This window comes from Gopherus flavomarginatus, chromosome 14, assembly GCF_025201925.1.
Source record: "Gopherus flavomarginatus isolate rGopFla2 chromosome 14, rGopFla2.mat.asm, whole genome shotgun sequence".
Taxonomy (NCBI): domain Eukaryota; kingdom Metazoa; phylum Chordata; order Testudines; family Testudinidae; genus Gopherus; species Gopherus flavomarginatus.
The window spans coordinates 11,296,041-11,321,017 of record NC_066630.1 but is presented as its reverse complement, the minus strand read 5'-3'; the positions used below and the strand labels follow the sequence as shown (position 1 = coordinate 11,321,017).

General features: G+C 40.7%; 2 protein-coding genes across 3 annotated transcripts in view; one reads left to right on the top strand and one right to left on the bottom strand.

Annotated features, from left to right (window-relative positions):
- CMC2 (C-X9-C motif containing 2) overlaps positions 1 to 3,358 on the bottom strand; it is a 43,032-nt gene extending 39,674 nt beyond the window's left edge. The window contains exon 1 of one of the 2 annotated variants that reach the window (XM_050922901.1): positions 3,245 to 3,358. The gene's annotated coding sequence lies outside the window, so the exon portion shown is untranslated. The remainder of the gene's footprint in view (positions 1 to 3,244) is intronic. The other variant, XM_050922902.1, reaches the window with a different exon arrangement.
- A 115-nt stretch (positions 3,359 to 3,473) lies between these two features.
- On the top strand, positions 3,474 to 23,533 carry CENPN (centromere protein N). Its single transcript, XM_050922887.1, has 11 exons — positions 3,474 to 3,629; positions 4,657 to 4,837; positions 6,431 to 6,476; positions 10,641 to 10,700; positions 11,366 to 11,442; positions 13,437 to 13,607; positions 14,179 to 14,280; positions 14,893 to 14,950; positions 16,525 to 16,637; positions 21,039 to 21,162; positions 21,503 to 23,533. Exons 1-11 carry the CDS (start codon positions 3,589 to 3,591, stop codon positions 21,616 to 21,618), a joined length of 1,089 nt encoding a protein of 362 aa, XP_050778844.1. The 5' UTR covers positions 3,474 to 3,588; the 3' UTR covers positions 21,619 to 23,533.
- Positions 23,534 to 24,977: the final 1,444 nt, after the last annotated feature.

Below are 24,977 nucleotides of genomic sequence, written 5' to 3'. Positions count from 1 at the left end.
AACACTTATATTTTAAGTAGCATTTTTAGTATCGCTGACACTGTTTGTTCAGCTATTTTCCATTGACTAATCTATTTTGATTGTCCAATCCCAGCAAGTTTCACTTTGTTCTAATGCATGAGAAACATGTTTCCATATTTGGATGGAAGGCACTGAAGAAGAATGTTCAAATCCAGATAAAACCGCTTTCCTTGATTCCCCTGCCACCCACACACACTTCATGAAAATATCTGTTAATAGTAGGCATTGTGATGCCTTTTTCCCTAAACTTTCTGACACAGTCTGTATAAATATGTTGTACACACATATTAAGGAAACAAAGGGCCCTTATGATATTTCTCAGTTTTGGAGATAGTGGAAAGCCTAGGGGGTTTAATTCTACACCTGATTTATTTTCACCTTAGGGAAACCCTTGCTTTTATATAGATTCTACCTTAAACCCTGCCTCCATGTTTTTCATCCAACATAACACAAAAACCAGCAACAAGTTTAGACATCTCAGCCGACCCAGAGTAAGTTTTTATTATATTTGAGCTCCATGTGTTATTAGATTGTCTGATGATCAATCCTGCTTTTAAAGCAGTTGCAAAATATTTTACAAAAAGGATAAGGATGTCCACATGGTGGTGTAGTAGCCATGAAAAGTAAGAACTAATGACGACTCTAGAAAGAGTGTAGCTAACCAAATTGCCTATGGTAATTTATTTTTCACAACTGATAGTTTATTTTATCATTTTTCAATAGAAGAGCAAAACAGATTGGTCAGGGTTTGTTTTTTGAGTTTTCACTAATTACACTGTTTGGCTTTCTACCACTGTTTTTATTAACTTGAATTAACATGTTCATTATGTTATACACAACTTTAAAGACAAAAAAATAGATTTTGGACTTAAACTACTTGTTAGTATTACTTTAAAACATCTATCATGTCAAGGATGCAAAGTTGTAGATGATATTAACTGTTAAATTTCATACAAATTACTAAAGAAAATATAACAAAGGATATGTGCTTGAAAACTTCATAAAAGCAGCCAGTAATTAAGTTTCAATTCAAGTAACATTGGAAATAAGTCAGAGAACTCAAAGTTAAGGACAATCTGCCCTTAATTTTCAGCAATATGGGTATGCTCTGCTATGTCAGAATATATAAACATCACACTATTCTATTATACCTAGACACCATATTAGGCAAATTAAGAATAACCCCTACATTTTCCAGCAAATGCACTATATTACAGTTAATTTGTGTGTTGTATTGGGATACATCTGTGAAAGCTGGGATGCATACATCTTATACACCAGGCTAGGGCAGGGGTGGGCAAACTACGGCCCACAGGCTGGATCCGGCCCGTGGGGCTGCCACCTCCGTGGGGCTAAGGCAGGCTCCCTGGCCCCACGCCACTCCCAGAATTGGCCACCACCATGCCCCTGTGGCCCCTAGGAGGGTGGGAGACAGAGGGCTCCATGCACAGACCTCGCTTGCAGGTACCTCCCCTGAAGCTCCCATTGGCTGGGAACAGGGAACCTCGGCCAATGGGAGCTTCAGGGGAGGTACCCACAGGCAAGGGCTGTGCACAGAGCCTTCTGCTCCCCCCAGCACTCTCCCCCAAAGGCCGCAGGGGTGGCCACTTCCAGGAGCAGCGCACGGCCAGGGCAGACAGGGAGCCTGCCTTAGCCCCACCTGTGCACCACTGCCACCCCAAAGCTGCTCATGGTAAGTGGCAGCAGGCCGGAGCCCGCACCGCGAACCTCTCCTGCATCTCAAGCCCTTGCCACACCCCTCCTGCACCGCAACCCCTTGCTCTGAGCCCTTCTGCACCCCAGCCCCCTGTCCTGAGCACCCTTGTACACCTCACACTCCTCCTGTGCCCCACCCCCCTTCCTGCACACCACACCCCATCCCACACCCCCTACTCCCTCCTGCATCCCACCCAGTGGCCCCAACCCTACATTCACGGCCCTGGATGCAGTTTCCCCACTTAGATGTGGCCCTTGGACCAAAAAGATTTCCCAGCCCTGGACTAGGGCATCCTAAGGACCTACTGTTTCTACTGAACAGCGTAAGTTTTAAACAAACCGACAAATGTTCGAAGCTTTATTTACTACGATAGTAGATTATCAAATCAAACTGCAAGGGTATATTTTCATCAATTCTGCTGACAGGTGTTTTGCCACGCCATTCTCTACTTGTCAAGATGCATTCATCAGATAAGAACCATAGAAAGATGACAGTTCATGTAATGGATTTTTTTTCCTTGAATGCTTTCAACATTTTATTGCCACATACAGTGAATCATGCTTTGGAAATCAATGTTGTATAATAAAAGTTTATTGCAGCTAGCTCTCTCTCTCTCTTTGCAGTCACTCTTACAGACATTCTTTTGTAAGACTATTTTTTCCTCTAGTTGTCAAGTAATCCTTAGAAACAGACAATGGTTTGTTAAATTTGTTGATACCCATATTGGCTGACACACCATGCCCCAACAGGAATGCAAGCCACTTTAGAATGAAGAGACCCCAGGGGTGGGCTCCACACAGGAACATAAACAGAAGAAAAGGTACACGGAGGAGGGGGCTGGCCAGTTTGGATAGCCTGCTCCCATATTTTAAGGCTTAAGCTGTAGGGTAAACCAGGGTAGACAACAGGTGGACAGTAGGCCAAAGCCGAGCCACCAGATGCTTTTGAACAGTCTGCAACATCTTTTTTATTTACTTATTATCATTATTGGTATTGCTGTGTGAAAAATGTTTCTCTTGGAGTCTGGACCTTGCCTATATCTTCACCTCACTGCTATGTCACTCGCTCCAGCATGCGGCTGATAAACCTGCAGCCTGACTGTACCCATAGCTGAAGAAGAAAGGATGGTTTGTTTGTTTTGCAGCAGGGGCCCCCGTTGTCTCCTGTGGTAGGGGCCTGGAGAGATTCATTCTCCCCTCTTCGGGGGAATCAACCCTCTTTTCTTGCGTGTGCCTGGGCACATGGGAGTGTCTATCCCCCTCAAATGGGGGGCGGGGTGAGACCCTTCTCCTCTCTGTGAGAGGATGGGAAGGGTTAGTCCCCTCCAACCCCCCATGCTCTGACCGGTGCGCATGCAGGGGGAGGGGCCACTCACTTCTCCCGTGAGTATGAAAGTAGAACTGCAGAGGAGTGAACACCGGGGGGGAGGGGACAAGAGGGGAAGGGGAGTTAACAGGCGGGAGTCCGGGCGGCTGGCCCCTCCCCTCTCAGCCTCCTTTCACTTACTCCAGTCCCGGGGAGAAGAAAACTCCGTCAGAAGAAGAAGCCGGGCCCCAGCGACAGCCGCTCCTCACCTCCGGCCTAACACGTACAACCCAGCTAGGGCAGAAGGAGCGCGGTCATGACCCGGAAATAGATAGCGCTTCGGCCGGGAAGTGGTCACAGGGGGCGGAGCTTACGGCCGGACGCAACTCTCACAACGCGCATGTCCCAACGGGGGAGGTAAGAGCGCTTGTGATTGGGCCATTCAAATACAGGAAGCTGGATGATTGGGTGCGTTGAAGGCGCGGGCGTGGCTGGCGGGAAGGAGCGGGCAGTTTGGTGAGCCCGAAAAACGCTGCTGTGTCGAGATGTGGGCGAGCGGCCGGCGCCGTCGCGGTGCCCTTGACAGGTAAGCGGGGTGGTGCGCGGGCCCTGAGGAAATGCTCTTGGGGCGTCACGGGGTCCCTTTTTCCGTGCCCTGCCCGGGACTGTGACTGACCCCCATTTCCCGCGGGAGGGGCTTCCCTGGGCTGCAGCACCTCCCCGCCCGCGTAGCTGGAAGGGGCCCCAGCGGCGGGTATTCACGGGGCCTTCCCTCTACGGCTCTGCCGTGGGAGTGGCGTTTCCTCGTGTGGAGCGAGCGCCTCCGGAGGCCCGGCTCCCCCAGACCTCGGCCTTCGCCGCTCCGAGGCAGGCGCGCCTCCCTCCCTCCCTCCGCTGACACACACCCGCTTCCCTAGAGCCAGCCCAGGGGACGGATCTTAGGCTGTGGACGGCGAGGAGGGCTCTGCACAGGCCCGTGCAACAGAGCCCTGCGCCGTGTCCCGCATGGAGCTGCCCTGGGCTGTCTCGTGCCCTCAGAAAGCAGAGCAGCGGCTTGGCGGAATTTGCTGCGGGGACTCAGGCGTGTCCTTTGGCCAGTCTCGGAGCAGCGTGGGCGGTGACTCCCCGAGGCTAGAACAGGGGCATTTTCTGTCTGTCAGGGTAGGGTTAAGGTGCGGCTGATGTGCAGTACCAGCTTTCCCCAACCTAAGAGTTTCCCAAATCTGTTGAAAAATTCCCAACGTTTTTTACGGTGCTTCTGTATTCAGGGAAACTTCCCCAAACCTGGAAATTTGTGAGTAAAATGTTTCGAATTGGGAATTTTTCATTCAAAACATTTTACTCAAAAATTCCCAGATTTTGGGACATTTCACAGGATGTGGAAGCACTGGTGATGTGATACTCCCTCAAAGGAGCAGGTGTCCTAAGCCTCGGAAACACGCTGATTCTTTGCAGTGTGTACATTAGAACTGCCAGTCAGACCAATGATCTGTCTCCAGCAGTGCCCAGTACCAGAGCTTCAGAGGGAGTATACAGCACAGACCAGATGGAGTAATCCACACCCCACCTTCCCTCGTCATTGGCTTATATCTCTTTAATACTGCTTTTTAAAGTGGCTTCACAATGGATGAGACAGTTGCTGAGTATATCAGAAGGACTGTGCTGAAAATCCCACGCCATGAAATCATGGAAATGCTAACGATGTGGGAATTCCTCTCCAAGACGCAGCTGCAAACCATTAACGTGCATCAGATAAAGGAAAAAATTTCCCAAGAAGTGGTGGAGCTTTGTGAGGTGATAACATCCATTGTGAATGGTCTGTCTGAAACATTTTCATTATACTTGCATAATGGCAGGATGGTATACTAGAAGCATGTATTGGTGTCTTTGTAATGTGTGGCACACATTTAAGAAGGAAAATGTTCTCATTCTCAAATTAACTGTATTTTCCTTAATCCAGGCACAGGTTAATAGTTTCCAATCTGAGAAATATAGTGTATGAATACTGAGTTGGCCTAACTAATTTCGGTAGGTGCACAACTGGCCCATAGGAAGGCACGGTTGGACTCAATTCTTCCTTGCTCTTTAACTGAATCATAGATTAGAGCCTGCTATTGTTAACAGTTACTCAAAGATTTATGTGTTGTCACTGGGTAGATTCCAGCCACTCAGTAGGGATGGAGCTGTTCTGAAGTTCTGTATTTGTGAATCTGAATGTTAAACATATTCTATCTGGAAATCTAGAAGGCTAAGACATACCTATGTTACTCCTAAAATGCTGTCTCTCTCTTAAGGAGTAGAATGCCTGTAGTTTTTTATTCTTCTGGAATTCTGTAGTGTTGTTTCTGAGGTTTGTGGTTTCTGTTTGGACAAACAAGCACATTAGATGGAACAATTTCCTCTGCAAGATTTGTTTTCACTTTACTTGATGTAAAACAAAATTTCCTCATATGACACTGCTTGTGATAATGTTTCACAGTTGGGGCCTGATCCTACAATTGCATTTGCATGGGGAGACCCCTGGGCTGGCCTCTATGGAGTCTCAGTTATCATAAATAAATTTGTTTGTCTCTAAGGTACCACAAGTAATCCTGTTCTTTTTGCAGATACAGACTAACACGGCTGCTAAACTGAAATCAGTTATCATATATTCCCTTAAATTCTGCTGTTTGTTACACAGTTTTAAAGGCATTGGAATCTCATGATTCCACAGATCTCTTATCTATAGTATTAATATGCAAGCTTCAGGTGCAAGCCAAAAAGACTTGCTAAACGCCATAAATAGTATTGTTAAACTACTTTTAGTGGGATAACAAATGCCAGGTTTAAAATAGTGAGGGTGTTTTGTAGAAGCTTCTTTACTCTATTGTCCTAAGAGTATCTGAGATTATTCAGATAGCATGAAGTTTTAAAAACTAAATAAAATTAATGGGAAGAAAATGATAGTTCACCTTTTACTTGTTTTGCATAATGAAACACTAGTCATTTTCTCTTCTGTTTATAATAAAGTTAGTTAATTTCACTTACTGGGTCTTGTGTACTGGTTCAGAATAGCAGTGTTTAAATTGCAGCCTCTGCAGAGGGAGTGCATAAGTCCTCTCAAATATTATGATTTTTTTTTTTTTTTTGGTTTAAGAAAACTTGCTAATTTTGGGTTGGCAAAAGCTTTTTTTGACTGTATGCTCTTTGTGACAGGGAGTTTGTCTTCCTGTGTTGAGAAACTGCCTAGCATTCTGTGGCCATTAATGCAATCTAAGTAATTTTAACAGTATCTGCATTCTGGGGCTAAAATTCCAGGCAGTGTTTCTTTAAGCTGCAATTTTAATGAAGTGCTATAAAGAATTCTGGCTCTATGGTTCACCATACACTCTGAATATTGTCTTGCAGGAAAACTCTGCAAGTATCAAGCAAGCAGCCATCCTAGACATGATTTGTAAGTTAAAAATACCTTTTTCTTTATATTTTGTCTGACATTATCAAATAACTTCTAATTCAGAGAATTGCCCTTATGAGATATTGGTATGTTAAGAATGGTCTGACCCAGTATGCCCAATGGTCCATCTAGCCCAGGATCCTGTCTTCTTACAGTGGCCTGTGCCAGATGCTTCAGAGGAAATGAACGGAACAGGCAACTTAGTAGGTGATTCATCCCCTGTTGTCCAGTACCAGCTTCTGGCAGGCAGAGGTTTAGGGAACACCCAGATCATGGGGTTGCATCCCAGACATTCTCGGCTGATAGCCACTGATGGACCTGTCCTTCACAAAGTTATCTAATGCTTTTTTGAACCCAGTTACAATTTTTGGCCTTCCCAACATCCCCAAGCAATGAGTTCCACAGGTTGACCATGCGTTGTGTGAAGTACATCCTTATGTTTGTTTTAAAACTGCTGCCTATTAATTTCATTGGGTGACACCTGGTTATTGTGATATGTGAAGTGATAAATGACACATCTGTGTTCACTTTCTCCACTCTGTGATTTTACAAACATCTGTCATAATATCTATCATATCCTTAGTCATCTCTTTTTCTGAGCTGAACAGTTTCTGTTTTTTATCTTTCCTTGTATGGAAGTTATTCCATACCCTTAATCATTTTTGTTGCCCTTCTCTGTACTTTTTCCAATTCTAATATCTTTTTTGAGATGGGGTGACCAGACCTGCATGCAGTATTCAAGGTGTGGGGTATACCATGGATTTATATGGTGACATTATGATTTTTTTTGGTCTATTTTTCTATCCCTTTCCTAACAGTTCCTAACATTGTTAGCTTTTTTTGAGTGCTGTGCACATTGAGCTATTGGTTTTCAGATAACTGTACACGATGACTCCAAAGTCTGTCTTCTTGAGTGGTAACAGCTACGTTAGAGCCCATCATTTAGACTGCATGGTGGGGGATTATGTTTTCCAGTGTCCGTTACTTTGCACTTCTCAACATTTAATTTCATCTGCTATTTTGTTGCCCAGTCATCCAGTTTTGTAAGATCCCTTTGTAATTCTTTACAGTCTGCTTCAGACTTAACTATCTTACATAATTTTGTATTGTCTGCATACATTTCCCACCTTGTGCTTTACCCCTTTTTCCAGATCATATGAATACGTTGAACAGCACTGTTCCTAGTACAGATCCCTGTGGGATCATGTTGTTATCTCTCTCCACTGTGGAAACTGACCATTTATTCCTACCCTTTCTTTTTGCCTTTTAACCAGTTACTGATCCATGAGAGGACCTTCCCTCTTTATCCCATGACTGTTTTAAGAGCCTTTGGTGAGGGACCTTGTCAAAGCTTTCTCAAAGTCCAAGCTTACTATATCAAGTGGATCACTTTGTCCGTATGCTTGTTGGCACCCTTAAAGAATTGTAATATATTGATGTGACATGATTCCCCTTTACAAAAGCAGTGTAGACTTCCCCAGCATATCATGTTGAGCTGTGTGTCTGATAATTCTGTTCTTTACTATAGTTTCAAACACTTTTCCTGATAGTGAAGTTAGGCGTCTAATTACTAGGATCGCCTCTGGATCCTGTTTTAAAAATTGGCGTTACATTAGCTATCCACCAGTCATCTGGTACACAGGCTGATTTAACTGATCAGTTACAGTTAATAGTTCTGTAAATTCATGTTAGAGTTCTTTCAGAACTCTTGGGTGAATGCCATCTGGTCCCGGTGACTTAATACTATTTAATTTATCAACTTGTTCCCAAACCTCTACGGACTGTCTCAGACTGAGCTGTCAATCAGATTTGTCCTCTAAAAAGAATGGCTCAGGTATGGGAATCTCTCTCTCACTTCCTCTGCAGTGGAGGCCAGTGCAAAGGATTATTGAGGGCTTGGCTACACTCAGAACTTCGAAGCGCTGCCGCGGGAGCGGTCCCGCAGCAGCGCTTTGAAGTGCGAGTGTAGTCGCGGCACCAGCGCTGGGAGAGAGCTCTCCCAGCGCTGTACATACTCCACCTTCTCATGGGGATTAGCTCGCAGCGCTGGGAGCCGCGCTCGCAGCACTGCGGCACTGTTTACACTGGTGCTTTGCAGCGCTGTAACTTGCTGCGCTCGGGGAGGGTGTTTTTCACACCCCTGAGCGAGAAAGTTGCAGCCCTGTAAAGCGCCAGTGTAGCCAAGGCCTTAGCTTCTCTGCAATGCCATGTTTTCTTTGAGTGCTCCTTTAGCAACTCAGTCATCCAATTGCCCTCCTGGTTGTTTAGTGGGATTCCTGCTTCTGATGTACTTAAAAAAATTTTTGCTGTTAGTTTGTGTGTTTAGCTAACTGCTCTTCAAATTCTTTTTTGGCCTGCCTATTTATACTTGAGTTTTTGCTCCTTTCTATTTTCCTCAGTAGGATTTGACCTCCAATTTTTAATTTGCCGTTTTGCCTCTAACTGCCCCTTTTACTTTTAGTCATGGTGACATTTTTTGGTTTTTCTTACTGTGTGGTTCACTATTCACCTCTTGTTCAAGTTCCTATATTCCACTTAGCAATTAAGTCAAGAATTGCCTTTCCCCTTGTGGGTTGCAGGTCTGCTCCAAAAGGCAGTCATTAATCTATTTTGTCCATTTTATATTAAAATTCTAGGGAATCAACAAATCATACATGTTTGCCCATATGTTAACTGACTAGAGATGACTAATCCTGTATAACACTGAGGTTATAGATCAAATCCAAGACTTTATTACAAATTTAGGAATAAAAATTTTCTCTAGTATGATCACACTAAAAACAATATTGTCTTGAACATATGGTACTCCTGGGGGAATTCTGTGCCACTGCAGAATTCCCTGTTTTCCCCACAGAATTTATGGCCACCACTAGGGGATGCTGGACTCTGCAAAGCGTAGCTTGCAACAAGTGTAGTGCTTAAATGCACGGCTTAAGGCTGCATGCTTTTTGATCCCCCTTCGGGAGAGGGCCTGGGAGACCCAGCCAGCTTAGGCAAAGGGTGAGGAAAAGCAGGGCTGCACCACATGTCCCCTGGAGGGATAGTGAAAAAGTTAGGGGGTGTAAAGGCTATGAAGGTGCTGGTGTCTGGGCTTGGCTGTGCCCCGTGGCTGGGCAAGGGGGGGGCTAGGGGCTGCCCCACGCCTGCGGGGGGGAGCTTGGATGCTGGGGGCTGCCCCATGCCTGGTCTCTGGAAGGCGGGGGCAGCTCCATGCCTAACCTCTGGTGAAGTTGAGGGGGGGCTGGTGTCTAGAGGCTACCCTGTGGCTGGGCTTGGAGATGGAGGCTGGGGGCTGTCCTGTGGCTGGGCTTGGGGACCGGGGGGCCACCCCATAGCTGGGTTTGGGGTGTCTGGGCTCTGGGGAGATGGGAGTCTGGGGGAATGGGCTCTGGGGGCCACACAGCCCCCTCCAGCACTCTACTCCTGGGGGTATCTCTTTTTGCTGTTGTCTGTATTGTTGACATCTTTGACAGGTATTTTGAAATAAATTACCAAAATAATTGAAACTGGAGTTATTATATTGTGGTGTTTTGACACAATATGCAGAATTTTGCAAAATTTTTAATTTTTTGGTGCAGAATTCCCCCAGGAGTAATATGAGTGTTAGTTTAATTCAGCGTATGGCACATCAGCTTCTAATAATCAAGGTGGCTCTCTAAATTCAACATAATTTTTTATATATATAAATAAAACTTCTGTTTATGTGGAAAACTGAAGTATAAGTGATTCCAAAATTGCTATCTTGTTAATTTTTAGTTGCATGTTGCTCTGGCTGTTTCCTATACATTGATAACTATGTACTTATAAGTTGGCAAACTCTTGTCTGTCTTTTTTTCTCTAATTGCCCTAAACAACTTAATTCAAGTTAAGAAAGAGTTTTGGTAACCTGCATGTAATCCTTTTTAAAGAGGGAATTGGGAGGAGGTTACCTCTTCATTAATTAATTAACCAAAATACAACAAATTTTAATGTCTCCTGTATAAAGATGCCTATTTTACTCGTAGACTAGAAACTACCTGCAGCTTAGGACAGTCTTGATCACTAGGACTTTCTTTGAATATGAGGACAGTTGTTTGAAAGTGATGTGATCACAAATAATGTATGTCAGTAGTTTACTCAAAACAGTTGTGTCCATGCATCATTGGACAACTTTTATCTCCACAGACAACCACACCTATCGGAACAAGAAAGTTTGGACTGTTTACCAAATGACCAAAGCAGCGGGTAGGTAAACCTCTTTATCTAGAGATACCACCTCTACAGGATTCTCACTCATAGGAAAGTCTTCATTCCTCAGTTTTATAAATGCCATTATTCGGTTTGTACAGGTTCCTCCTACGCCCTCAATTTTGGACTATTCAGGTGTATGAAAATACTGCTTGTTAGGAAAATCCAATTCATTATATTAAGTAAATGTATTTATGTTAATAAATTAGTCTCTCTGTTAAGGTGAGACAGTATAAGGTAAGAGACGTGTGCGTGTGTGGTATGTCAGTGCTCATGTCCTAAAAACAGAAGTGCCGAAACTCCCCGGAGAGATTAAACTGACACATTTTTATATATTTAATGGTTACAATAAATATTTAAGCAGCAAAGAATCCTGTGGCACCTTATAGACTAACAGACGTTTTGGAGCATGAGCTTTCGTGGGTGAATACCCACTTCCTCAGATGCATGTAATGGAAATATCCAGGGGCAGGTATATATATGTGTGCTAGCAAGCAAGCTAGAGATAACGAGGTCAGTTCAATCAGGGAGGATGAGGCCCTATTTAAATTCTTGGGTTGATGCTACATCACTGTAATACCATTTTGCTGTAACAGACCAAATTATGTCTAACAGTCATAATTTTGTGTTTACAATAAATGGTATCTTTTCTTGTATAACAGGTGAAGAAACTGACTCTTTTAACTTGGCAGATTTCAAATACAAATTTAAGAGAAGTCTTCGGTCAGCTCTGAAAAATGTAAGAATAAAACCATTCTAAATGAGTTGAAACTCTGCAATATAAAGTGTGGTTATTATATTGTCTTTAGGAAGATAATTCTTGATTTTGTCCCTGCTTTCTAACCAAAACTTGAAGCAAATCTGTAAATTGCTGGAGTCGTGGGGGATTGTATGTGAAATACCAAGGAGAACTATATGTACTGCCCCAGTAGTGGTGTTTACCTTCAGACTTGCTTTTTTTTCTGGTTGAGGGAAGTGAAAAGTGGCAGAGTTCTGTCTTAAAATATAGCGTTACCTGTTTTAGGCTCCAGAGAAATACAGTTGTATTTCCAATTTTGTATGTTTTCAGCATACCTCTATCCCGATATAACGCTGTCCTTGGGAGCCAAAAAATCTTACCGCTTTATAGGTGAAACCACATTATATCGAACTTGCTTTGATCCTTCGGACTGCACAGCTCCACCCCCTGGGAGCACTGCTTTACCGCGTTATGTAGGGCCATGTTATATTGGGGTAGACGTGTACTAAGTAACACTCATCTACTGGCAAATAATGGAAAACAAGTTTGAGCCTGTACTTCAGAAAATACACAAACTAGATAAATATAGCTTCAAAAAGCATTGCTATATAGAAAAATTGAATGTTGCTCATATAGGCCAGAAGAGTGCAGTGTCTGGGACAGATACATCTGAGACTTTAAAGCTAGAGTGTTCATGTGGCCTGGATATAATTGATACTCTTCTAATCTGTCAATCAATAAAACAACTCCTGTTAACTAATAAACCTCTCTCACCAAACAAATTACATGGCTACTTCAAATTCCACTCAGATTACTTTTTTTATCAATAAGCAGAAAACAGAGGGTGGAAGTGTGAGGGTGTATCCACGATTCTGAAGTTAGCACCAGTAGTAAAAATGGAGTCAGAAATAGTAAACTGCTCTTGCACATGGTCTGTAGCTTATGCTTCAATGTATTATCCCTAGTGAGCATATTTTCTGTGTCTTGGAGTTTTGGCCCTGATATTGTTATATTTTGGCAAAATTTTACATTGTCTAGTAGATGGTAGTGTTCTTGGGTCACATACTATATGAAGTAGTGTCCAACATGTGACCTAGGGAGCTACTCATGGCTATCAAGAGTGAATGCGTATGAACATTTTGTTTGATCTGATTATCAGTTTAATGTGTTCCTTTCATCAGTATATGGAACATTTGTCACTGTTGGAGGGGGACACTGCTTCCTTTGCAGACTCAGGAGCATTGTCAGCAGCTGTTTTCTTTCTTGATGCAACTGCTTAGCTGTTTGCCTGCACTGCAAGGGAAGGAGAAAAAAATGACTGTGACTGGCCAATTGCCTCCTTCCGTCCCCCATTAGAAGCAGTATAGGAGCTTGACTGGCTCTGCCTGAACCTACAAGAGCACCTAACAAAGGGTGGCTTCCTTTCCCCGCACAGCCACTCAGGGTAACCTGGTATGGGTGGGTGAAGCTGAAAGCCAATAACCAGTTGAACTGCAACCCGAGTGGTAAAAGAAAATGGAAGAGGGCAGAGAAACTACCCCAAAGCATTGACTGTGGACATTGACCTCTTTGAAATATATTCAGTCCTAAGGCTGAAAAGCTACTACTGTAATGTAACCTCACACCTGTAAAATGGGTAGTGAAATAGGCTCATTAGAATGGAAGCACTTGGGTTACTGTCACTACAAAAGTATTGCTGCTATCTACCTTTGCTTTCAATAAGGGTGCTTGCATTTATTAAAAAAAAAAGACTTCTTCTAACGTAAAAGTATTTTCTAAATACTATAGGCTAAATTCCATCTGGTGAAAGAATGCTGTGGAAGTCGATGGGATATGTTTCTCTTTCATCAGCAGTGGCATATCGCATGTTCACGTATAGTACCTAAATGTAATGCATAAACACAGGGGAACAGTTAATCCACACAACCTTAATTTTGGTGTCTCCTGATTCGAGTGCCTAACTAAATTGTAGCTTTTGATTTTTTTCTAATCAGGTGACTATCAGCTTCAGAGAATATGAGGATAATGCAATATGGATTCGAATTGCTTGGGGAACACAGTATGCAAAACCAAACCAGTACAAAGCTACTTATGTCGTGTATCACTCGCAAACTCCCTATGTCTTCATTTCCAGTCTTAGGAGCAACCTACCTCTGCTTTGTCAGGTATAGAGAAAACTTGACTGTTACAGATGTCCATCATGTTGTTTCTAGTTATCAAAAGAGGATTGTTGAAAGTATGAGGAAACATCGCACTAGAAAATCTGTATCATAGTTGTTTGGTCTGGAAACATAACACAATCTTTAGATTAGACCCCTAAATGGAGTTCACTAGGGGTGTTCAGAGGCACAAGTGCATACGTCTATTGAGAGATATCTTCTCAGTATTGGTGCCTCCTCATATACCACTTTAAAGTCCATACCAAAACTCCTTAAATGCAAACCACGTAGAATAACTGCCTTTAAGATTTTTCTTTTTATAGAAATTTTATTTAATAACGTGAGTTTGTGCTTTTACTAGACGATAATTTTAAATCTCTGAACCGGATGTGCTTGTGTTGAGGACCTGTTACCTTGCAAGGTATCTTTACTTCATATCCTCTTGGGTGATGGTAACAGAACCTACAACTTCATAGCTGAATAAAAATGTTGCATTAGCCAGGAGTGTGTTACATTTTATTGTAAATATAAGGGTGACTTAAGAAGTAATGATGATGATTTCAATTTTTATTTAAAGGCACTGGTTCACGCTTCTAGTTACCATGACATCCATGAAATGGAGCTCCGAAGCCGTTGTATAGACTCCCTTAAAGATATTGTGTTCAAGAGGTATAGCCAGGTGAGTCACTTTTCAAGTTTATTCCAAGATAAGTCTTGGGGGGGGAGGGGTTTGTTTCAGGCCTGGCTCTAGACTTCCTACCAGGTGGGGGAAACCTCTTCCAAGAATTCATCATGTTACAGTAATACTGAACTACTGAGGTGGACAGCCTTTCAGTGAGGTAACATAAAATGGTGATCTAAAACCTAGTTTCCCACCTACTGCTTTTTAGAGGCATTCCTGAATTACCAATTAAACTAAGACATAGAATTGGATAAAATTATTTAATCTTAAGGGTTTGTATTATTACTGCCTCATTGGTCTTAATAAAGTACTGGCTTGGCAACTATTAGAATAGGTATTTACTCTGCTTGTCTAAAGAACACTTCCAAATACAGAGATGTTTTCTGAGTATAGTCAGGGAAAACGTCACTTGCCAAAACTAAGATTTCGGATTCTTAACTTCCCATAATTGGTAAAAGCAAGGACAGCACTCTGTTTCAGAAGGTTTTTTAAGGAAATCTGGAAGCTATTTATAGCGAGAGCTCCTAGAACTGGAAATAAACTGATTGTAAAGACCTTATTGTTCCTCCTCCCTCCCACACTTTTTTTTTTTTTGTATTTTGTTTTTAGACTTTCCAAACATATCACCCAAGACCTCTACAAGAAAGAAATGTTGCTCCAGAAAAAGGTGTGTGTTTGGTTTTTTTTTTTTTTTTTTGGGGGGGGGGGGTTGTTGTTGTTTTTTTTAAATATATGGCTTATCATTACTTTTCAGATTTGTGTTCTCAGGTCTTTTAAATGTTTCTTGCTATAAAGTGCCAAGTAATTATTATATTACATTCATAGTATAGTACATACACTGTAGTGATTGCTGCTTGCCAGACTACACCTCCACTCTTTCCAAGGCTGGCTGAGTTCTGTTTACTAAGTCACCGAACATCATTTGGATGCTCATGTTGTGGTTCTGATACTTATACTAGCTTGGCTGGTCAGATAGACTCCACTATCTTACAATAACTGTTTTTTTTTTAAATGTTTTGTCCACCTGGCTTCTCTGACCTACCCTCCATGCTGACTCAATCTCAACATAGATTGATTCTGAAGACAAATTAGCAAGTGCTTGGGGCCACAGTGCCCTAATTGTCCTTGTGTGGGAGAACATGTAGAGCACAAGCACAGCCCCAGTGAACGCTGCTGGTCAAAAGAGTTTGTTCTTGCACATATGAGATGCATGTTCATGGTAAGTAGGATCCATGAGGACAAAACATTCAAGGTAGACTTTTTATACAGCTGCTGTAAAGTTTCTTCCCTTTGTGAGATAACATGCTTGTTTGATTTCTGGCAGGCTTCTGCAGGGTTGCCTTAACTAAGAAATCCAACATGCAGTTCTGAAGCTGTTACCTTTGCATAGTGGGAACTTGTCAGATTTATAACTTTTTTGTCAAGAAATAAATTATTTTTCCTAAGTTTGTTTTTTAGGTCAGGAAATAATATCTTCACTTACTTATGACTTACCTAGCACTGTTTTGGCTGTTTGAAAAACAGCTAATGAAATCTAGGTAATTCCTAGAAAGGAATCTTAATAGACGAATTACTTTTTAAATGTCAAACTTCTAAAAGCTTGGATGGATTAATTTTAGGAGCATCAAGCTGCTTATAGCATTTGGTTAGAGTTAGGCCAGGGGTAGGCAATCTATGCCACACGTGCCAAAGGCGGCACACAAGCTGATTTTCAGTGGCACTCACACTGCCCAGATCATGGCCACCGGTCTGGGGAGCTCTGCATTTTAATTTAATTTTAAATGAAGCTTCTTAAACATTTTTAAAAACCTTATTTACTTTACATACAACAATAGTTTAATTATCCATTCTAGACTTATGAAAAGAGACCTTTTAAAAACCTTAAAATGTACTACTGGCATGCAAAACCTTAAATTAGAGTGAATAAATGAAGACTTGGCACATCAGTTCTGAAATGTTGCCGACCCCGGAGTTAGGCACATTGTTAGTGTATGACTTTACTTCCCCCACCCACAAAGTACACAATGCTAAACTTTTTTCTTTTTCCACTTTTTGGTCTGGCTGTTTTATTAGTTTGGAGTTGGTTTAAGTGATGAATCATTTTGTGCATTCTCTAAAATTTGTATTCTATTCTGGGTGTGTCACATCTACAAATAATTCCCAAAGAAATGGTATGTGTACATAATAGCTAAACAATGCCATATGAGAGTTAACAGTGTGTTTGTTTTTCCCCTCCTCCAGTGGATCCGAGAATAATTCAAGAAAATAAAAGGGAAAAAGAGAGAATTCAGAGTGTGAATCAGGAGGTCTTCGGTGAGGGTGTCCAACCAAAAATAGAATTTGCACAATATAAGGTGATAAACTCATTTAATCCTTCTAATTTGGTTAAAACGACTAATTGGTAGATGTGTTAAAGCACAATTGTAAAAAAAAAAAAAAAAAAAAAAATCTCTAGTTTTTCTTCCAACTTTTTGCAGAAAAGGTTACTAGATATTTTTCATAAACTAGTTACAATTATAGATTTCTAATGCAGAGCTCTTGCTCCATTCGTGGGATCTAGTGCCCAAAGAAGCTATATTTAAAATTCTGGATCATATCTGTCTTGCACGATCCACACTAATTGAGTAATAGTTACTTTAATTTGATCATACTCTTGGGACCAAACTATTTTGGATGTTATACTAAAATAAAATGAGATTTTTAAGTACTGGTGAAATAGAAGTCCAGATTATACAGAGTACAGGTAACATTCAATAATATGTTGAAAAATATCTGTTCATAACTACAGGTATGTTTTAGTCGTGTATTTTTAGTAAAAGTCATGGACAGGTCACAGGCAGTAAACAAAAATTCACAGCCCCATGACCAATCCATGACTTGTACTATATACCCTGGACTAAATTTGGGAGGGGATTAGGGGGGGCAGGAGAGTCTGCGGGCAGAGCTGGGACGGAGGGACATATCACCACTTTTGGGGAGCTCCCTGAGTTAAACGCCACCCAGGGCCCTCACTTGCTCCTATGCCCCAACCCCCTGCCCTTAACCCCCCGTACCACACCCAAACTTCTGGTGCTGGGGGAGGGGGATGCAGTGCCCTGAGACTGCCCCAGCAGCAGCTGGTGCAGCTGGCCCAGGGTCTGCCTGAGCTACTCAGGTGGCCCCATGGCCAGCCACACCGATGGCTGCAGAGATCACAGAATCCATGACCTCTGTGACAAACTCGCAGCCTTCTTCATAACAAAACTATGAACATATCATTAGGGATTCCAAGAGATGACCCTTAATGTTTTACTATATACAGTGGACATAACTGCGTTGTTTTTGGTTTTTTTTTTAAGTAGGGAATTGTTTTCACGTCAGGGCACCCTCGATTTCATTAAGAAGGTATTTTTCCCAAAAATGTATTTACACTAAAAACAGGTTGTTGAAAGGCATAAATAAAATAATTATAATAGGCCCCGTAAACAAACTTTAAAAATGTATGCCAAAGACTTGAAGTCAGAAGTCAATCAAAGCAGCATGTTGGTGCAGCTGCTCTTTTAAAACATTAACTATAGCTCTTGTTAGGAACTGGCTTGAAGTGGCTCGAGCCATGCTTGAGAGAAGAATCCAGACTGGAAATACCAGGCAAGGAAAGGAGCAAGGGAAGACACAGGCAGCCAATACGCCTGATGAAGGAAAAAGGTGAAAAATTTTGGGAGTGGAAATGCGAAGTGAGGAATTAGAGTGAAAGCCTCAGAGGATAGGGAGTTCTGTCCCAGTTTGGACCAGAACTGGATTTTCTAGAGCAGCAGTTCTCAAACGGTGGGTTGGGACCCTAAAGTCGGTCAGGGCCCGTTTTAATGGAGTTGCCAGAGCTGGCGTTAAGACTTGCTGGGGCCCGGGGCCAAAGTCGAAGCACAGGGGCTTCAGCCTTGGGTGGTGGGGCTCAGGTTACAGGCTCCCCACTTGGGGCTGAAACCCATGAGCCATGGTCCCCCTGCTTGGAGCAGTGAGGCTCAGGCTTTGGCTTTGCCCCCACCCCTGCCCAGGGCAGCAGAGTCTGGGCAGGCTCAGGCTTCAGTCCCCCATCCTGGAGTCGTGTGGTAACTCTTTTGTTAGGAGGTTGTGGTGAAATGAAGTTTTGAGAATCCCTTACTAGAGACTATAGCATAAATAATTTTGGGAAATTAAGCTGTTCAAAGTATACTTTTCAGACTTATTCTTCTGATACTTACAGTCCCTACCTAATGTATTCTCTAGCATATCTAGCAATCTCTCGCAGGAGGCGGTAGATTTTTCTTAGCTAAAACTTGTGATTGGAATGTCTTCTCCCACAGCCTAGTTAATGAGAATATTAATTTTCTGTATTTAACTCAAAAGGGGTTAAAAGGACTCTTAACTTAAATCATGCTTCTGTCTGAAAATGTTTACCTGTTACGGTTCCAAGCAATTCTTGAGATGATTATAACTGAAAGAGATTAGAGAATTTAATTTGTTTTACGTTTTCTGTTTGCATGAGTCTTTTTCATTCAGCAAATAGGGAGAATATTTGTTTTAAATAAGAAATTGATTATGAAACAACAAAAGCTGACAGTCTAAGGGCATGTATGGTAATTGAAATCTCTTTTAAATAGGGTGTTGGTTATTTGCAGTTAACTCTCGCGATTAACTCAAACTTAATCACGATTTTAATCGCACTGTTAAACAATAGAACACCAATTGAAATGTATTAAATATTCGTGGGTATTTTTCTAATATATTGATTTTTAATTACAACACAGAATACAAAGTGTACCAGTGAGATGTACCTATCTCATAGAACTGGAAGGGGACCTTGAAAGGTCATAGAGTCCAGCCTCCTGCCTTCACTAGCAGGACCAAGTACTGATTTTGCCCCAGATCCCTAAGTGGCCCCCTCAAGGACTGAACTTACAACCCTGGGTTTAGCAGGCCAATGCTCAAACCACTGAGCTATCCTCCCTTCCCCAGTGTTCACTTTATATTTTTGATTGCAAATGTTTGCACTGTAAAAATGATCAAAGAAATAGAATTTTTCAGTTCACCTCATACAAGTACTGTAGTGCAGTCTCTTTATCGTGAAAGTGTAACTTACAAATGTAGATTTTGTTTTTGCGTGAAGTTATGTAACAAAAAAATGTAAAACTTTAGAGCCTACAAATCCACTCAGTCCTACTTCTTGTTCAGCCAATCGCTCAGACAAACAAGTTTGTTTACATTTACGGGAGATAATGGTGCCCACTTCTTACTTAGTGTTGCATGGCACTTTTGTAGCCGGCATCGGAAGGTATTTACATGCCGGATATGCTAAACATTCATATGCCCCTTCATGCTTCGGCCACCGTTCCAGAGGACATGCTTCTATGCTGACAGTGCTCATTTTAAAAAAAATGAATTAATTAAATTTGCCTCTGGGGGAGAATAATATGTCTCTGCTCTGTTTTTAGCCACATTCTGACACATACTTCATGTTATAGCAGTCACAGATGATAACACAGCACATGTTGTGCAGATTTGACAAAATGCAAAGAAGGTACCAATGTGAGATTTCTAGAGATAGCTACAGCACTTGACCCAAGGTTTAAAAATCTGAAGTTCCTTCCAAAATCTAAGAGGGATGAGTTCTGGAAAGCATGCTCCACATGTCTTAAAAGTAACACTCCGATGTGGAAACTACAGAACCCAGAGCACCAAAAAAGAAAATCCACCTTCTGCTGGTGGCATCTGACTCAGATGATGAAAATGAACATCCTTTGATCCACACTGCTTTGGATCGTTATTGAGCAAATCCCATCATCAGCGTGGAATGGTGCTCAAAGCATGAAGGGACGTATGAATCTTTAGCGCATATGGCATGTAACTATGTTGTGACACTAGCTACCAACAGTGTCATGCCAATGTCTGTTCTCGCTTTCAGGTGAAATTGTAAACAAGAAGTGGGCAATATTATCTCATGCAAATATAAACAAACGTGTTTGTCTGAGCAATTGGCTAAACAAGAAGTAGGACTGAGTGGACTTGTAGGCTCTAAAGTTTTACATTGTTTTTGTTTTATTTTTGAATGCATTTTTTAAAAACAATTCTACATTTGTAAGTTCAGCTTTCATGATAAAGAGATTACACTACAGTACTTGTATTAGGTGAATTGAAAAATGCTATTTTGTATTTTACAGTGCAAATATTCGTAATAGAAAAATATAAAGTGAGGGACTGTAAACTTTGTATTTTATGTTGTAATTGAAATCAATATATTCAACAATGTAGAAAACATCCAAAAATATTGTTTAATGGTATGCTTAATCGTGATTGATTTTTTTTAATCTCTTGAGAGCCCTACTTTTAAATTAAGAATTTAATGGTTTTTAACCTTTCTGTAGTTTCCTTTAATACTTAAAAATAAATAACAGAACACTAACTGGCCTATTTTCAATTTTTAAAAGGGTCAACTGGATATCTGGTTAACAGGGATAGTGCCCTGAGGAAGTCACCACTTAGCACCAGGAAATGCTTGACTTATGGTTTAGCACAACAGTTATGACAGCCAAGTTTTAAGTAGTCATTGCCCATTTTTGTATTGTGTTAAATTGAAGGGCATGTTGCCATAAATTGCTCACAGGTCTCTTCCCAGGTGAGAGAAGAGAAGACACATCCGACAAAAAAGCAGGGCTTTTAGTTTTCATATTGCCTTGTTTTTTAATAGTATGTACATATAGGCATATCCTCGCTGAGGACACCCGAATGCTTTGTATTCACAGCTTGAAACAATGTTTAAAGGTGAACCTGAAATGGACATTCTGACTGAAAAAGAACCATTCAGATGTGTAGTCAAATTTTCCAGTCCCCATCTTTTAGAAGCATTGAAATCCTTAGCACCAGCAGGTGAGTGCTACAATATTAATAGGTGAACTATTTTACTACGTAGTCTTCAGTTTAGCTTGCATATCTTTCATAAGGGATATTTGAGTGGTTAATCTTATTTTGTGTACATATCAATAGAAATTTAGTGAACTACAAGAATTATTTTATAAATAACCTTAGCAGACGAGGCCAGATTTGCACAAAAGCATGAGTTTGTGTCTAATTTGCTTACAGCATTACGGTGATTGAACATGGATACTGAATTTATACCTTTAATCTAAATCATATGTGAAAGATAAAATGGTGGATGAGTTAAGCTATGATTTTATTTTATTTTTTTTTCCCCCCCTCTTCCCTCCAGGTATGGCTGATGCACCTCTTTCACCATTACTTACATGTATACCACAAAAAGCCAGGAACTATTTTAAAATTAAAGAGCGAAAAGGTATACTTTCAGCAAGCTGTCTAGGCCCCTGACTTTTTTTTTCTTTTTACTGCAAAGAATCATTCGCAAAGAATTGTATATATAATGTATTTACCTACCGTGTTTAATCAAAAGATAAATTTCAGAACCATTTTTAAAACTAATTTATTCTTTGGTAATCCCTTGTATCATTTTAAATGATAGTTTACATTTAAGGTAGTACTTTTTCCCTACTGTTCATTTTTAACAAATGGGTTAGCCAATAAGATTGACTAATGGCCTGTCATCTAGCAGATAGCTGAATTTACTGTTTCAGCTAATTAAATTAGTTCATTGAAGTTCTTCTATGGATCATAATGTATTTGGTGGATGCACACAAATTAGGGAACAGATCTAATCAGAATGCAATAAGTCAAGTAATGTGGCAGATTAGCATTCTTTCACTGTACTAGCACCACTTAACAAAACAGTTAAATCTGTCATCTTTGATGCTAGATATTAATTCTGAGTGAGACTGTCAGACCAATATACTCTACTTGGAAAACTAACATTCTAGCCTTACCTTGATGTTTTCATTTTCAACAGAAGACTTCCTTCCTATGACAATATTCTATTGTCATGACTTCATTGATAGTGAGATGCATTTTTAATGAGGTTTTATTTTTTAATGAGGTTTTGGGTTTCTGATTCACTAGCAAAAGTTGGTATCAGACATTTGGTGCATATTTTTCATATCCTTAAAATGGTGCTAAATGTCTAGGAAACAGATGTGATACTTAATGTACAATAGGTTTTTAATTATTTATTTTATCAAAAGACTGAGTAACTAGGTAGCTAAACAAGTAAAGATAGTTACTTAAGTTTCCCCATAAGAGTAAAAGACACTGAACCTTTCTGTTGAAGCAAATTACATTTTAAGAGTAAATTATAAAGAAGTAACACTCTTGAGATTAAGGGCCTACAAAATGCATCATTAGGGCTGTGCACATATCCCTAGTTATTACAAAATCTTTAATCTAGTTGGTAAGGGAAAAAAATTCTGACCACTAAGTGTGAGTTGCTGTTCATGATGTGTGTGAAATAAGTTAGACGTGAGAGATGCAAAACCCAAGTTATATACACTTACCTGACAACAAATACTAACTGTAATCTGCTAAATAGTCGCATTAGGGCCCCAGTTTAGCAGTGTATCAAAGTGCATGCCCAACTTTGAACATGTCAGTAGTCCCATTGACTTCAGTAGAAATATTCATGTGCGTATAGTTAGACATGTTTTGTACCTCACTGAAAGGTAGTCCTTTCAAGATAAGACCATCTGCTACTAATGAAGTCCAATAGCAAAGTTTTCCATCTGACCTTAATGGATGTAAAATCAGACCCAAAGTTTGTAATCACTAAGAGCAACAGCAGATAACAAACTTGTCTATTTTTAATTATACTTATGTCTTTTTCTTTGACTATCTTGAGATTTCATCATAGATCTTATTGTAAACCATAATGCAGTTGGTATAACTTTGATTTTGTGAAGTAGTGTTTCTGAATGCGTATCTTTCTAGGGTCTGATCCTGCCACACTCCTTGCACACTAAAACTTTTGACTTTGTGTACATAAAGATTTGCAGAACCAAGTTAATGTAGTGTTAAAGCAGAAATAGGGTTTGCAGTAAAGTTCTAAGTGTTAATTAAACAGACATTTTGAATTTCACCCATTTAATATTTTAAGTTACAGATGTAATTGACTTGGTTTGAAGATCACTTGTATTGTTCAAAATGTGTCTCTTAGATTCTGTGTTGGTTAGCAATTTATTGTTGATGTATTCTCTGTATTCACATTTTATTCACTTAGATAATATCCATATGCAGAGAGAATTTTTCAGAAGGGTTGTGGTATAGCATACCAAACTCTTTTGTTATGTTTTGTGTGTTTGTTACATTTGAAAGGACTAATAAAAATTTAAAGTAGAACTTCTTGGTTGAAGTTTTGTTTGGCTTGAGATACTTCATTATAACCCATTTATACTGAATATTTTTTGTAATGATTATAAACTGAATCCTCTGTATTGTACACTATTGGACCTATGCGGCTATTTTATAAGTACGTTTCTTTTAACTAAAATTCAGCAGAATTGCAAGTGTTTCAGTGTAATATTGTGCTATTACTATTCTTAAGAGTCTGTTTTAATTCATGATCCAAACTAAGGCCTCTCCACAATCCCCATAAGAAGGGAAAGACTACTTATAAAAGCATGATCCACAAATGATGAATGAAAGTTCCCTATCTGAAGTATTTATCTTCTGATTATCTTCAGCAATTCTCAGCAGACTTAATATACGTTCATTCTATAATGAATTAACATGCAAAAACATCTTAAAACATTAAGGTTGAAAAGTCAAGCGCTCAAAAGTTAGGAAATGCCAGAATTAAGGTTACCTGTGCAACTTTAATTTGGCTCCCTGGTGTGCATACATTGATATCTTTAATTAGTTGAAAACATACTATTTTTGACAGGACCCCTGCCTCATTCAGTGCGCAGGATCGATGATATTCTCTTAAGGAGGAACTATTTGATATTTTGTTTCCTCCTCGTTCAGTGAGTGAGCCCATTCCTTATTTACTGCACAGTGACAAGCTGTGGGCTTTTTTTTTTGACAGTGAGTGAGGAATGCACTTAGTCTTCTGACCTCCAACCATCATACAGAATGGCCACTTCCTTTGAAATCAGCATTTTCTGTTAAAGTCCTTAACTTGTACAATGCTAATGAAGGCTTGTTTTGTTTTTTTTTCTTTGATGGGTTATTTAGTTACAGGGGTATACACAATGTATACACAGTGCATCTGAAGCATCTGGCACTGGCCACTGTAGGGAGACACGATACTGGGCTAGATGGACCAATGGTCTGACTCAAGTATGGCTGTTATGTAAATATTTACCATTACATTATAACAGGAATAGATAAGTGAAAACCAATGCAAATAACAGCCCATTAGTTTTCATGAAGTTTAAACCACCCACCCCATTACATTTAACCATTACTTTGATCTATACTAATACACAAGTGAATTGACCTGAACACACTCCAGCATGACCTAGTCTGCCACCATCACAACAGTCTCTTCCAGATTCAGTGCCTGTTTTGGTTGGCATGTCCTACAGTCATTGTTTAAGTAGGACTCCTAGTACCCACTTCCAAGCAGACAAGGAACTGCTTGTTAGTCCTCTCACCCCCCAGTCTACTCTGGGATTCTGTATTGGCAAAAGAACTGAGGGATGGTTGGGGTTGCTCTGCCCTTTATGTTCTCTAGTGTGGGTGCAGCACAAGGGCACTTGGGCACAAATGCGACCTCAAGAATTTAATCTCACGCACACAATGCCCATGTTCATCAAGAGTGGAATCCATGTGGCTAACACATC